This window comes from Gobio gobio (assembly GCF_949357685.1).
Source record: "Gobio gobio genome assembly, chromosome: 22".
Lineage (NCBI taxonomy): Eukaryota > Metazoa > Chordata > Actinopteri > Cypriniformes > Gobionidae > Gobio > Gobio gobio.
In genome coordinates, this window is record NC_137118.1 from 34,771,127 (window position 1) to 34,787,103 (window position 15,977).

The window sequence follows — 15,977 nt, forward strand, 5'->3', positions numbered from 1 at the left end:
CTTGATCTGGTGGTAGAACTTTTAGCATAGCTTAGCATAGATCATTGAATCTGATTAGACCGTTAGCATCTCACTCAAAAATGACTACAGAAGAGTCAAGTTTTAAGTAGGAAAAATATTGAAAGTCTTTGGTCATTTTTGAGCAAGATGCTAATGGTCTAATCAGATTCAATGATCTATGCTTAGATATGCTAAAAGTTCTACCGCCAGATCCGGAGATCAGCTGAATGGATTCGAAAACATTAAAATTCAACTGTTTAACTCTAGGGGAGTTGGAAAATGAGCCTATTTTCCAAAAAAGTGGAGTGTTCCTTTAATCTAAAAATCGTACATATTGTGCCGTTAAATTACCTTTAAGATTAAAAATCCCCTTACCCCCCAGCACTACCAGATCAGGTGCTGGCGCCACCATCTGTATAACTCAGTGGCACCATTGCTCTCAAGTTAGTCTGGAGCCCTGCAGACAGTTAGGGTGTAGATGGCTCTCATCACACACAGGTGTGCAGGGCAGCTGATCGTATCTGTGGTTTGTGCCTGGAGGCCTCAAGTGTGTGGTCATCAAGACATTTTAATCTGTTTTTCCCCACAGGGTTGAGCTGCCAGGACCAAATGGAATCAATTCGTCGATCGGTACCTGACCTTGAACATAAGTGCAATATAATTACTTGAAAACATGGCGCACTGTTCTGCAGTCAGTGTTCCTGCGGGACAAACCTCAAAAACAGATTAACAAAGCGAGCACAAGGCACACAAGTCCCTAGTGGACATGACTCACTCATACAGACGGTTGCTCAAAGTGTCGCAAAATATCATTGAGGACAGTTTTATGGAAGTAATATACAACATTTTGACATATTATAACAGTATTAGTGTATATAATTGTGTGGTGGAGACGTTCTGAAGTTCTGAAGTGAAGGGAACGTAATGATTGTGAATGATGGCACAAAACTAATAAGGCTTTTGAAATGTCAATGGGGACAGAAAGCATCAGTTTGTGTTAATTTTGTCCTGGGGTATGCTGCAATGTCAAGAAAATTAATCTCAATATATATGAGTATGCGCCTCTTTCTTTTTAGCGTGTATATGAGGGTGCGCCGTCTGCACATGTGTGCCTTTGCCAAATGAATGTGCTCCTCTCCTGTCTCCACAAAAACAAAGCCTCGGTTCTGCTCAGCACAGATAGTGCCAGATCTCTGGAGCCGGGGGAACTGAAAAGCCCCACATCAGTGGACCAGTATCCCTCTGTCTGATGCATTACAAATCTGAATGGATGTCCAAATAAAAATATGTATTTTTGGAAGCATGATCCACATTTGACATCATTCATTAAACTGTGTAATGCTACAGAGAGGTATTTTAAGAGCTTTAAGTGTTTGAGAAGAAAAACTCAGAAGAGGTTTTATTTGTGTGTGTGCAAAATTAAGCTTGTTTTTTTTTTTTGGGGGGGGGGGGGGGGGGGTGCACAGAGGGTTTAGGTGAGGGGGTGTCCCGTCCCTGCTTGTTCTGACACCAGCGGCTCCTCTAATACGCTCATCTAATCGCATAAGGTCAGTCCGTGTTTTACATGTTGCCTGGGAAAAACAACAGCGCCGTTTTAATATTCGGCACGACTCGCGCTCATTTATCTCTAACGTCCACAACAGGGAGTATACAGACAAAAAGTCGTCTAAAATTGCAGAAGAGACCGTTAAAAGCAGTTCAAATAAGCGATGAAAACAGTCTTTTATAATCGACAGATAGCGTTCAGCTGCGGGGAAGAGCCGGTGAGAGTATCCAGTCAGGAATCACCCGATTCTCTTCAGTGGAAGCGCGCGTCCGAGCGCTGGAGAGACGCGCTGCGCGCGTGAGCTGGGCACATCCGCGTCCTTTTGAACCGCACCTGATCTGAGGCACCACAGTAGCATATAGAGGTAAGAAGTAAGATAACAAGATAAGATTTATCTTAGTATACACTCTCTAATAATATCTGATATGTATCTGAACGCAGGCTTATGCATAATTTAAATATATCGTATTTATAAAGAGCATTTGGAAGTCACGGTGGTTTTGTCTGTATTGTCGGACATTTACAGTTAACTTACGGTTGTCTTTTGCTCGTAAGGATAACGTCAGGTTAATTATATATCAATTATATATCAAATGTAGGCAAATGAATAAGTCTATTTTGTGAAGTGAACTACAGCAGTTGAAACCCGCTCTGAGGACTCACTCGGTCAAAGATGTTTAAACTAGGCAACACGAATTGAGTTCCTTTTCAAATGATTGACAGATTGCGCCTAAAAAAGTTTTAACGGTGGTTTTGGTGTTGTGGTCATAACTTCTACTTCCTTTTAACATTAAAGTGCATTTTAAATTAGGCTACCTTATAGTTATTTTTGTAATATTTCGTAGGCTACTCTCTTGTAAATGTTTCAGATTACAGAAATTCAACCTATTCTCTGATTAGACTGACTATATTTGATGCCTTACTAATAACATGCATACAGATGTAGAGTTTTGCTGAGATAAACAACCCCTCACCACAATACTAAAATATAATCTCATCTCTGATACAAATGCTGAGTGTTAAGCAAATAATATAAAGAGCAAATACCCAAAGGAAAGATTTGTTGTGCCTGAGCTAAGAGAAAGAGAAACCTTGTGAATTCTGTCAGATAATGTGCTGATTTACAAACATGGTTTGGATGTTGATCATCAGATAGAACTCTCATTCCCATCAAGAAGAGAAAGGTTTTTCAATCAGCATGTAAATGATTTCATTTTCTATGTTAGGCTGCAAAATTGACTGCAGACACATAACACCAATCTAGAAATGAGTGCTATTTTCCTAGAGAATCCTCTCAGCGCAAAGGCAGTTTTCCACAGATTCAACAAGATGAACTGTCAACCATTTCAGAACAGATGATGAATTTAAAAGAGCGATGCCATATGTTGTTTGCTTGGCTGTTATTTGTAGAGTCCTGATGGAAATCTGTTATATATTAGGAGATAACATTGTCAAAATGATTGATCTTATAGCTGTTGCATCCTTTAAGGGATTTAAAGGAATATTCAATACAATTCAGTTAAGCACAAATGATACCCTAACCTAACCCTAACCCCAGCCCCCCAATATACAATATAAAAAACATTATGTAAGACTTTTTGGATTAAAATATCCAAAAACCACTAGAACAATGTTATATATTTTGTTGACTTGTGTACTTACACTATCCCAAATGTTTCCAACAATGTTTGAATCTAGAGAAATAAGCAATTTAATAAGCAAGGACCGTATCCGTGCATCGCCTATCAATGACATCATACCCACGTTACCCTCGATTTCCGAGGGTATCATTTCATAGAAATAAGGAAACACCAAAGATGCTTTAATATATTACGTTTTTTATTAGACAGGTGAAAAACATATTCAATACATTCATCCTTGTTATATAGCTCAAGACAGTTAGTCTTATTGTTTAAATCTCGTCTTCTTGATTTATAGCGAGTACGTTTTACCATGCCTATCGATCTAGCTCACTGCAGTGTGCAACAAGTGTCACATAGCAGCCGCCGAGCGAACACACAGAAGCATTATGACATAACTTTCAACACACTCAAATAATGTATCTAATATGATAAAACAGCGCTGCGTACCCCTAAGCATGAGCGGAAGAAGCAGAAGCGTCATCAAGCTATGCTTTTATTTTGAATAAGCGACCTCTAGCAGCGAAAAATTACATATTATGGCTTTCATTATTTAACTTCTGGTAAAACTATTATTTGAGCTGAAAATCGTCGTTTACGGTTTTAGTGTTAATGGAATTGTGCTACAATGACATTGTAAAATAGGTACCTTACACTTCTTTTCACACTAAAACCATACTATTGCAACATTGAGCATTTTAACGATTACAATTTGGTCCATTCACCTCCATTGTAAGTGAATCCACTGTAACAGATTTTTTTTAAAGGAGGGACAAGTGGATATTCATTTCTGTGGTAATATCAACGATTGAGCATGTATTGAATATTCCTTTAAGAGTTATATTAATCAAACACGGTAATATATTTCCACTAATGTCTGTTACAAAGTATACTAGTGCTTTTGGACATCTGATTTCCTCGGACACCGAGTTCAGGGCCGGCCCTGACCAATTTGCTGCCCTGGGCAAGATTTTACTTGGTGCCCCTTGTATCAAGGATTAGCACTACATGTTTTCAGTCTAAGTTGTGGAAACACTCGTAATGTTTTATTTTTGTAATGCATTGATGTTTTATTTTTATTGTTGTTGTTTTATATGATGTCCAGTCCATTCTACCCCGTCATTATGTTCATGATATTATTATTATTTTTTAAAGGCTGATGATAGTAAAACTGTACAAAAATTGCACCTATGCCACATTACAGCCTAAAAACAAAGAGCAAGAGTGCATCTAACATTCATGCACAAACTATTCATTGAGAACTAGCAAAAGTGTTTGTTTTCCAGTAGATGGCAGCAATCTTCCACTAAACTATGAGCATTCACCAGGAATTAAACTGACAAATTTTGATATTTAATGTGAATTTTACATAAAATGTTGCTATTTTAAATAAACCTGTATATAAATATCATTACTAATTAAAAAATTCTATACACCCCCTTAAAACTGCACAACTGCAGAGTAAAAACATTAGGCTATTAAAAAAGTGATATTACATGCGTTTAATATTTTTATATTATTTATTTTTTACAAAATCACACTGGCTGTGGCCTCTGGAGAACCCAGAACAGCTGCTTGCATAAAGTTTAAAAATAACTGGAATTAATTAGCAAACATAAGTATTTTACTACTATGCAATTAAATAAACTGTTCATTAATTTGCCTACATCACTTTACTTCTGCCTTTACACTGCAAAAAATGCTCTTCTTATTTAGAATCTTTTTATTGTTTCCAGTCCAAATATCTAAAAACTCTTAAATCAAGGTCATTTACTAGATAAGTAAAATGACATAAGACATTTTTCTTGTTTACTTGAAAATAAAATCAAAATGAAGTGAGTTTTTGCTTAAAACAAGCAAAATGATCTGCCAATGGGGTGAGAAAAATAATCTTATTTCTGTTTGGGACAGAAACAAGATTTCAATCAGAAACAAGATTATTTTTCTCACTCCATTGGCAGATAATTTTGCTTGTTTTAAGCAAAAACTCACTTCATTTTGATTTTATTTTCAAGAAAACAAGAAAAATATCTTCTGTCATTTTACTTATCTAGTAAATTACGGTGGCCCAGTAGTTCACAACGCAACGAAATTTAAAAAGCATACATAAGTTCACAACACAACGAAATAAATCCACAACACAACGGAATGAAACCACAACACAACGGAATGAAACCACAACACAACGAAATCAAGACACAACACAACGAAGTCAAGCCGCAACACAAAGAAAAATCCACAACACAACGAAATCAAGCCACAACACAACGAAAAATCCACAACACAACGAAAAGTCCACAACACAATGAAAAATCCACAACCCAACGAAATAGCCACAACATAACGGAAATGCTCCCGACCACTAGGGGGCACTCTGTAAAGTTAGTTTTCCTTGTATTGTTCTATATAGATTCGCCAATCTTACAAATATTTAAACACTACGATCAGTTTTAAGTGTGCAGTTGTATATCGACATGAAATATCAATTAAAAATCACTTACGTGCATAATAGCTGCATATTTATACTCGAGAACGCTTTGACCCGCTGCCTCGGCGCTAAGGGAGTGTCTGCCAATTCCACCAAGTTGAAATAATTTGTATGAATTAAATTAACTTTTTTTTTTAATTTTCAAATTCCAATGTTGTGTTGTGCATTATTAAGTCAATTTTACCAATACAATCAAGCTGTGGAATTTTAACATGTCTGTTTTTAAATGTTAAAAGTAATTTTAATTCATACAAATTATACATTTCAACCAACTGGTGGAATTGGCAGACGTTCCCTTAGCGCCGTGGTATCGGGTCAAAGCATTCTCGAGCATAAATATGCAGCTATAATGCATGTAGGTGATGTGATTTTAAATTAATATTTCATATAGATAAACAATGGTTAGCCTACATACTGTTAAAACTAATTGTGGTATTGATTTCTTTGTAAGATTGCCGACTCTATAGAACAGTGGCAACTTTACAGCGCTCCGAGTGCCCCCGAGTGGTTGGGAGCATTTCCGTTGTGTTGTGGCTATTTCGTTGTGTTGTGGATTTTTCGTTGTGTTGTGGCTTGATTTCGTTGTGTTGTGGATTTTTCTTTGTGTTGTGGCTTGATTTCGTTGTGTTGTGGTTTCATTCCGTTGTGTTGTGGATTTATTTTGTTGTGTTGTGAACTTATGTGTGCTTTTTAAATTTCGTTGTGTTGTGCACTACTGGGCCACCGTAGTAAATGCACCTTGATTTAAGAATTTTTAGATATTTAGACTAGAAACAAGACACAAATACTAAGTAAGAAGAGCAGTGTATCCCTTATCTTCCATGCATCAGAGGGCTTCTGTCTTTTTTGACACTTCAATTCGGCCATCCGTCATAAATATTCAGGCAACTTTCACTGTGTCAACACCTGGCGCGAGCGGCCAAGCACCCTAAAAAAGGAAAGCAATCCTGTCTGCGTTGGATGCGGCGAGAGGCGGTGTGACACAACAAATTGATCGCACGTTATATTTCTGACGCACTTCAAGTAGCTCGGCGGGGGGAGATTGATGAGGCGGACCGAAGAGGCGGGGGACTTATTTACGTTTCTTTTGTTGCGCTTTATTTGGTAATATTTCAAATTAATATTAATAAAATAGTATTAGTAATACATTTTGGCGCCCCTATGGATGAGTGGCGCCCCTAGCATTTGCCTATTCCGCCTATGCCACGGGCCGGCACTGACCGAGTTACTTTATGAGCTGTGCTATACACTGACGAATCTACACTGATGTCGTCTCTGTCTGCAATATGAATGAGCTCCTTGAAATGAAGTTCAGCAGGATGGACAGCTCTTCCCTCCCACAGGCAGAAATTTCTTCCAGCCCATCACTCTGATGGACAGACAACTCACATCCCATGAACCACCAGGCACAAATGAAGACCAAGAGACACAATTTAGTGATTCCTCGCCTGTGTTTATGCAAGCATGTTCTCTTCAGTTTTCCAAACATGTTTAATAAATCATAAGGGAAAATTACTCATATCGATTCATCTCAAACAGCTCATTAGTCCCAAAGGGTTGAAGCCTGTTCTGGACCAGCACAAGCTTTCTCACCATCTTCTGCGGAAAATGGAGAAATATGACAAGGGTTTCACTTTGAGATTAATGGTACAGATCTGAGTTAAGGGCTAAAATCTAAAAAAAGAAACGTGTTTTTATCAGATTGTCTGATCTACTGACAGGCCTTTTCTATTTATTTTAGGCGAACTTGTAGATGCTGTAGACACCAAGAGCTAAATCTTCTCTAAAGGATGAAGATCACAGCACCTTCTAGAATGTATCATCTTCTCTTGAGTTGTCCCGTATAAGTGTAAGGATCTTGTTTGACATCCATCTGGATGGTTTGGACCAGGATGGCCAAGCCATCCTTTTTAAGGAGAGCTCAATTGCTCCTGTTTTTTCTGGGTGTGGCTTACATCATGGCAGGAAGCGTGTTACTGCTTCAGCGCTCCAGTGTGGTATCCTTTCAGAGAGAAACGGATACCATGGCGCTCCCTTCCCTGCCAGCGCCACCTAGATACCTGGAGGTACCTGCTGCCAGGTGGTTGTACAGGAGGGACGTCATTCAGGAGATGAAGAACCAACCTCTTGAGCAGACGGGCAATATAATGGACCAGAAGCATCTCATATCTCGTAACCTGGAAATCAGGCATCTGAGGCGCCACTGGTTTCATGGTAATGCTGAAGAGAAAAGCTCTTCTAAACATAATCTGTCACACAAGGAAGCCAGACATAAAGGTAATGTTTATAAAACAATAGAATAACCATCTTTAAGATGTTTTGTAATTATTTAAAAACATTTATATTGCTTTTTTTAATTGTTCTCAACAAGGGACCTACATTGGATGTTTTATAAACAACGAAACGGAGCATGCACTCGGCGGGACAGTTCTTTATGATTTCCGTAAAATGACCAGCACCTTGTGTCAGGACACCTGCTCAGAGAGGTAACGTCTGAAGGAACAGAAAGTACATTGGGTAAATGAAAGAAACACTGTTCTTTTAGAAGAATGCGTTCAGTGTTTGTCCACAGAAGCAAGGGGCAGAATGTGAGCTGGCTGGTGGGACTGACCTGGATTCCATCCAGAGAAACAGCATTCAAAATATTTAAGTGCTTCAACCATTTAAAAGATTGAAATTTCATTTTAAAATCATTAATTTACAATATAAAAATATATTTATTCACTGCTCAAAATAAAAATATGCGGTAACACTTTAGAATAATGGTTCATCATTAATTGGTAACTATGCAGGAAGTAATGCAGGACTAATGAGTAGTACACTGCATTAACACTTCAGCTATACTATTAACTAATATAGAAACAGGCTTAACTAATCAGTAATATCAAATTTAGGAGATCAATAATTACTGAATGAGATTAGCCTCATTAATAACTATTAACTAACTGACAAATTATAAAGAGCATTACTGTGTGTCTGAGATGTAATCAGTCATCATTTTTACTCTGAATAACGTCATAAAATACAGTGATGTATTTTATGACTTTATTCAGAGTAAAGAAGGACAATCTTCAAGAACTACTAGTGATCTGGACCATTATTTTAAAGTGAAAAATTGGCTAATTACTCACGTGTCACTGCAGGAACTAGTGAACTGGACCATTATTTTAAAGTGAAAAACATGTTTTTTCACTTAAGTAATTAGTGATGCATTTTATGACCACGTTGAGAGTAAAAAAAAAAGACAATTACATCTCAGACACTTTAATGTTGTAATTACAAATTAATTAGTAATTCTTCATAATTTGTCATAGTTACCTATTAGTTCTTAATGACGCCAATATCCGTCAGTAATTATTGATACCCTAATGAGGAACTACCTTAGTCCTAAATTTGATATTACTTACTGATTAGTTAAGATTGTTTCTATATTAGTTAATAAGTGTTAATGTAGTACTACTCATTAGTCCTGCATTACTTCCTGCATAGTTACCTATTAATGATGGACCATTATTCTAAAGTGTTACCAAATACGCTTTATTTAGGAAATGCCAACAGGTACTTTTAGAACTTTTTATCCACCTGACTTAGCAAAGCGGGGGTAAGCTATTAATAACTAGAAGAATAGCAAAGTGCAGTAAATGGTAAAACTATTTTGCCCTACAAACCAGTGTGTTTATTATCACAATAATAAATTAAAAGAGCATAATAATAAATATCAGTTTGCAACATTAAATGAACATAGTGACTGTTTTTGTACAACTAAAATAACTAAGTGACTGACACTGGAAGCCTTGCACATTAAATTTGCAAATGTCCACACTTAAATAAGGTGGATAGAATGAGAAGTCCTTCACACCGGTTAAAAGTTTGGAATAATTATGATTTTTTATGTTTTTGCTCACCATTATTTGATCAAAATACAATAAAAACAGTAATATTGTGTAATATTAGTATAATTTAAAATAACTGCTTTCTATTTTAATATATTTTAAAATTTAATTTATTCCTGTAATGGCAGAGCTGAATTTTCAGCAACAATTACTCCAGTCTTTAGAATCACATGATCCTTCAGAAATCATTATTGTGAATTTATAATGAACAATACCTTTACAGTATTTATTAACTTTGTTTAGATTCTACAATACATTTTTTTACATTTTAAATAGCATCAGCTAATGTAATTTTTAACATTGCAATAGCATCAGTTTATGTACTATTAATTAACATAAATTACCAATAAATAAGAGCATATTTATAAATTAACATTATAAATGCTGTAAAAATGTTATTCATTGTTAGTTCATCAACAAATTAACTAACTAAACCATATTGTAATGTGTTAGAATAGAAAAGAGAATAGAAAAGAATTTACATGTGCATGTCTATGTAAATTCCCCTAGAAGTGAAGGTTATCTCTTTGCAGTGGGTTCCGGTACGCTGGGCTGGAGTATGGAGCAGAGTGCCATTGTGGCAATCGGGTCTGTTCCCGTCGGGCTCGGGGAGAGGACTGTAATCTGGATTGCCGGGGAGAGAAGGGATCCCCCTGCGGAGGGGTGGAACGCATGTCTGTTTACAGGGTCGAGGATCGTCTTCCAGGACAGAGGAGATGTGAGTAACATTAAGAATTAGAGAAGAACTAGTTTAAAGGCCAGGAACCCTGTTCCAAAATGGGCATGGACGGAGTATGATTGGATAAGACAGAAAGAACGTGAGAGATAGTGAGGGCTGCTCTTGTAAATTCATGCGGTTTCTGCTACAGGATAGTGGGAGGGTCACATGAGGCTTTGTACAAGATGACTTCTGTTTTTCCATCCGTTGTTTCTCAGACAGAACTGTGCACTACCACGGCTGTTACAAGAGGCCAAAGAACTCGACCGCTGACTTTCTGATCCAGACCTCTGGGCCAACACACACTCCTCAGCAGTGTATCGAGACCTGTACAGATCAGGTTTACTCACAAACGCTTGTATTCATCCATTTGTAGCAAAATATCTGTGTATGTATGTATATATATATTAATAGGGCCAAGCACTGAAGGTGTCTAGTTTATGATTATTATTGTTATTATTAAGCCCCGCTTAATTCACACTGTATTTGCTTAGATTAAATCTAGACTTGTCTGTTTGCACTAGAATAATAATTTGGCTGACCATCACTACTCTATACACATGAAATGGTTTGTTTATTCAGAGCTTTATCTGACACCTGTAAATTGTGTTTGACCTTGCCAGCACCTGCCATTGGCCCTTTTGAGAAGGCAGGACTGTTTCTGCAGCCATGCCCCATTTCTCTTCACAATCCAGATGAGTGAACAGGAACACATGTGTGAGAGGAGCAACAAAACAAACCACACTTCCCCTTATGACCTGAACTACTACTGGGTGTACAGTACTCCTGTGTTAGGTAACCTACAACATGCTACAACGTTTAACTTTAAGAACTACTGCTGCAACAGAAAAGATCTGTTCTTTCAGATGCAACATGCAAAGAAAGGACATTTCTGCCCCAGAAGTCCAGGACTCTCGTGGCCCTGTCCAGCTTCCCAGGGGCAGGAAACACCTGGTTGCGTCACCTGATTGAACTTGCCACTGGATTCTACACCGGCAGCTATTACTTTGACGGATCTCTGTACAACAAAGGTGAGAGTCCACTAATAACACTTAAACCTGCATCACTTTCAGCTGTGAGATGAATTATGGTTCTGTAGGAGTGGGAACATGAACTCATCAGGAACACTAACGCTTTTAGATACTGCCCACAAGAAAGAAAAATCAACACTGACATCTCTTAAACATCTTAATTGGTTGTCCTAGACTAGCAAGAGATTAAATGAAAAGCAAATGCAGACTCTCTTCTCAGATTTCTGCATCTCTGCAGGTTTTAAAGGAGAGAAGGATTACTGGCAGAGCGGGAGAGTCATCTGCGTCAAGACTCACGAAAGCGGCCAGCGAGAGATTGAAATGTTTGAGTCTGCCATTCTGCTGATGCGAAACCCCTATCGTTCTCTAATAGCAGAGTTCAACCGCAAGTGTGCCGGACACCTGGGCTACGCATCCGACGTTCACTGGAGGAGCAAAGGTGCTAATCATAGAAACATCATTCATTTCTGCCTTACAGTATATCAGTCAGTTTAGAGCCGCTAGGGAGCCTCAGCAAACTTCAAAAGGAGGCAAAATGTTTACCAAATTTGAGTGCTCTATGTACGTTCACTGATAAATGTTTGTATGTGAATAAAAGCCAAAATTAAATCTGTTCAGCATTTAAAGCGATTGTGTTTAACTTGGATTAAACCGCTCAATTAATATGGATTTCTCTGAACATTTTGAATAGAGTGAGTTTCAATGGAGGGTCAGTTAGTTAGTTTAACATTAGTTTAACATGAAGAGTAACAAAAGTTTTATGGGTTTAGGCAACATGTTCTCACTCCCAACTCGTTACATATTGATGCTTGTTCAGGACCCCCTCTGCGTCCATTTTTAGCACACGGGGTACCCCTTTAGCGTCTTTTTCGACTTGCAGGATACTCCATTGATTTCAGTTGTTTGCCCAATGCGTCAGATCAAGACGCGTTTCATTCTTTGCATCTGTAAAAGTAGACATGATTTTATAAATATTTTATATTTTTCAAATATAAATATAAATATTTGTACCCACTTCTCAACAATATAAAACATGGAACAGGCAAATAAAAGTACAGTCACAGGAATTTATTGCAAAAACAGTATACAAGTTTTAACTCATGTGATATTCCAAGTCTTCTGAAGTCGATATCTTTATGTAAAGAACAGAGTTGATCTTAATGTTTTAGTGTTTCACACCCGCAAATTGCGCCTATGCTTTCAAGTAAAAAAACGGATCGACGGACTCAATATTCAGGTAATTTCAATCTTATTTTCTTTGATCCTATTGAAAAATAAAAGGAAGTAGAGCGAGTTTGGCAAAAGGCGGATTCGAACCTCAGGTCGAATTGCATTAAACCTCAATGCCACACACCTTACCCCTACACTATCACTACTGTAAACAATTTATCGTCTTCCATAATTGTGTGTGCCCCAACCAGACGTCAATGGGCGGAGTTAACGTAAGCATTTGCCAACACAAAATCTTTGTGAAGACGACTGGCAACAGCTAGTCTTAAATTCTTTAGACACCGAGCACAAAACGATTTTAAATAACGACTGAGCCAAAATGACATTCATGAGAGGCCTGACAGTGTGTTTACAGAATGAACCTACGTCAAAATGTCTTACCGTTACTTGCACTCTAAAACATGCTGGGTTAAAAATAACCCAAGTTGGGTTGAAAATGGACTAACCCAACAATTGGGTTGTTTTAACCAAGCATTTGGGTTGTTTTAACCCAGTGGTTGGGTTAAATGTTTGCTTAAAACAACCCAATTGCTGGGTTAAAACAACCCAATCACTGGGTTAAAACAACCCAATTGCTGAGTTAGTCCATTTTCAACCCAACTTGGGTTATTTTTAACCCAGCATTTTTTAGAGTGTGCGGGCTGATGAATGGGTTCTCTCCCGTGTCAATGCGAATTTTTAAAAGTCATTTTTATAGATTTCTTTTTTCTATCACACAACTGCAAATTATAGGTTAAGTGAATAGACAAACACACTTCATGCAATCACAGGCGCGACATGCATGAGACAGCCTGACACCTAATTGCCTAACACAGCTGTCAATCAAACTCGTCAAGCATTATGTAAAAAACAAAAAAAAAACACATTTTCTGTATCTGAGATGTTATAATAATTTTCTAATTGCGTAAAAATTATTTAAACAACAGTTATTTAACAAATATTATATTTGTATAATAAACTGGGGGGGCCTATTCATCATAGTGGGCGGCCCTAGCCTGTCAGGTACCCTGTGCCCTGTGCGTGGAAAAATTACGCTGAAGAGGTATCCTGTGTGTTAAAAAGTGACGCTGAAGGGTCCTGACCAAGGGTCAAATTGTTGGTTTAGACCGACATGAGGGTGAGTAACTGATGACAATTTACATTTTTTGGTGAACTAACCCTTAAAAGGTCTCCCTGCATTTTTCTGTCAAAATAAAAGTTTGGTGGTTTAACATTTGAAAATGCAGAAATTTAAACTAAAAATTAGTATTGTATAATAAATACATAAATATTAGTATTGTAAATTTACAGTTGTAATGTAAAATAAAATATTAATAACTATTATATTTTCTTAAATGCTAATTTGTTTTTATTTTAAATTTTGGTTTTAATGTTTATATTTGTATTTAGTAATAATAATAAATATACATTTATAGCCATATTGATATACATATATCATAAAATTCTTGCCAAATTGTGCAGCCCTACAAACAAGGACGACAAACCTAGAATTTCATTTTAAATCACAGTTTCCCCAAATGCAGTCTTAGGTTTAAGCGTATGGGAGATGCTAGTTAATTTGAACAATAATGCTGTTTTATTTTATTTTCACAGAGTGGTCTGAGTTTGTGGAAAGCTATTCGACTTGGTGGGTGTCTCATGCTCTGGCCTGGTTGCGATTTGCCCACCGCCTGCTGGTGGTACACTTTGAAAATCTTCAGAAAGATCTAGTCCTTCAGTTAAAGACTATCTCCGCTTTCCTGAACATCAGCATTCCTGAAGAAAGACTCCTATGCACAGAGAGCAACAGAGATGGCCATTTCAAGCGCTCTGGATCTCGTAGCGTGACTTTTGACCCCTTCACCCCTGAGATGAGAGCTCGTATAGACGAATACATCCGCACAGTAGATAAAGCCCTCAGAGACAGAAACATCAGCGGCCTACCACAGGAATACATGCCCAGGTGAGGGTAGATGAACGCAGCTGCTGCCCCCTGCTGGAGGGAGGACACAGAACCACAAAGTGCCTGAGGAAAAAAACACAACTGTCTCTCAAAGCTTTGAAATGCTGTTTGTTTTATTTGTGCTTTTTGTTTGTGGTTGATGTCTTATTGGAGACTGTGTCTAGTTTGTATGTTATCATTAAACTGATCAATTCTCATAGTATCAGTTTCAGTCTATTTTAATATTATGCTCAAATAGACAGGATTTCGAGTACTTAATAATTCAAATCCAGTATGTATTTATTTGAAAATTGCTGCTTGTCAACTGTGTTTCTGATGTGTATTTGAAGACTTCAGATGCAAAAGCCTGTCTGACGTTTTTCTTAAAAATAAGCATTTTTGTCAGGCTTCTATGTATAGGTTTCTACTTCTGAATGGGCTGAGGCTGGGATTTAGTGGGTTTGAAGTGAAAGTATATAGTATATTTAGTATATATACTATATGCGGAGAGGATATCGTTATCTAATTTTTGACCGAAGTGGCTTTTAGCACCACGGCTTTTGCATCTGAACTCTTCATTTGGAATCTCAGGGTCAAAGCATCTTCAATTGGCACAGATGCATTCATTCCAGATAGATGCAACAGGGAAAAATGTTCCTTCGCAAACAAAGATAAGACATCTTGCCCTTGTATGACAAACAGTCTGTGTCCTTCGGTCAAAAATTTTAAAGGCTAGAGCATTAGCATGAGCTAGAACCTCAGATAGACAAAAGGAAGAGCAACCATAGATTCGTCTGAGAATAGAGGCCACAACTTAAGTGCTGGACATTCATTTGTAAACAAAACCACAGCCATAAAGGGAGAAAATACTATTTTCAGCAGGGTTTGACAAGATAAATATACCTGCCAATGTACTATAAGCAAAAGTTATTTCTTTCTCCACAGTGGCATAACGAAGACACCAATGTTTCATTTTGAAGGCTACTAAAGGATGGTAGCATGCTGGGATGTTTCTGAGTTTATAGATAGTACATTAGTCCTTTATATAGTTAATTGGTACATTAGCACTTAATGTCACTGCAGGCTGAAAGACAAATGCTGTGACTGCAGAATTCTTTCACACATCACAGGTCATGTAACCACTAGCTACAGAGAAGCCCAAAGAGCGGTTCACAGAGGACCAGCATGTTCCTATGTCATTCTGGGCTGTTTTAAATTGTTTATCTTTTAAACGTGCCAGACAAATCTCTTTGATCTCAATGTTGCAAACTTGGCATGCTGATTGAGCTACATTAAAATGAAATTGAAGCAGGTATTAAATAATCCATTAAATAGAATAATTATTGCCATAAATCTGACTGCATTAACAATCAGATAAAAAAATACCGGACCCACTTTATATTAGGTGACCTTAACTACTATGTGCTAACATTTTAATTAATCATTTGATACAATGCACTTATTGTGTACATACATGTTTTTACATTGTACTTACATTTAAAAAAATCTG

The 15,977-nt window shown here is 37.4% G+C and overlaps 1 protein-coding gene across 1 annotated transcript; it reads left to right on the forward strand.

The window, feature by feature from the left end:
• The first annotated feature begins 1,593 nt into the window (after nt 1-1,593).
• wscd1b (WSC domain containing 1b) lies at nt 1,594-14,688 on the forward strand. Its single transcript, XM_079803754.1, has 9 exons — nt 1,594-1,910; nt 7,416-7,951; nt 8,046-8,160; nt 10,101-10,285; nt 10,504-10,625; nt 10,909-11,080; nt 11,152-11,316; nt 11,555-11,755; nt 14,140-14,688. The coding sequence occupies exons 2-9, from the start codon at nt 7,552-7,554 to the stop codon at nt 14,490-14,492; spliced, it is 1,713 nt and encodes a 570-aa protein (XP_079659880.1). The 5' UTR covers nt 1,594-1,910; nt 7,416-7,551; the 3' UTR covers nt 14,493-14,688.
• Nucleotides 14,689-15,977: the final 1,289 nt, after the last annotated feature.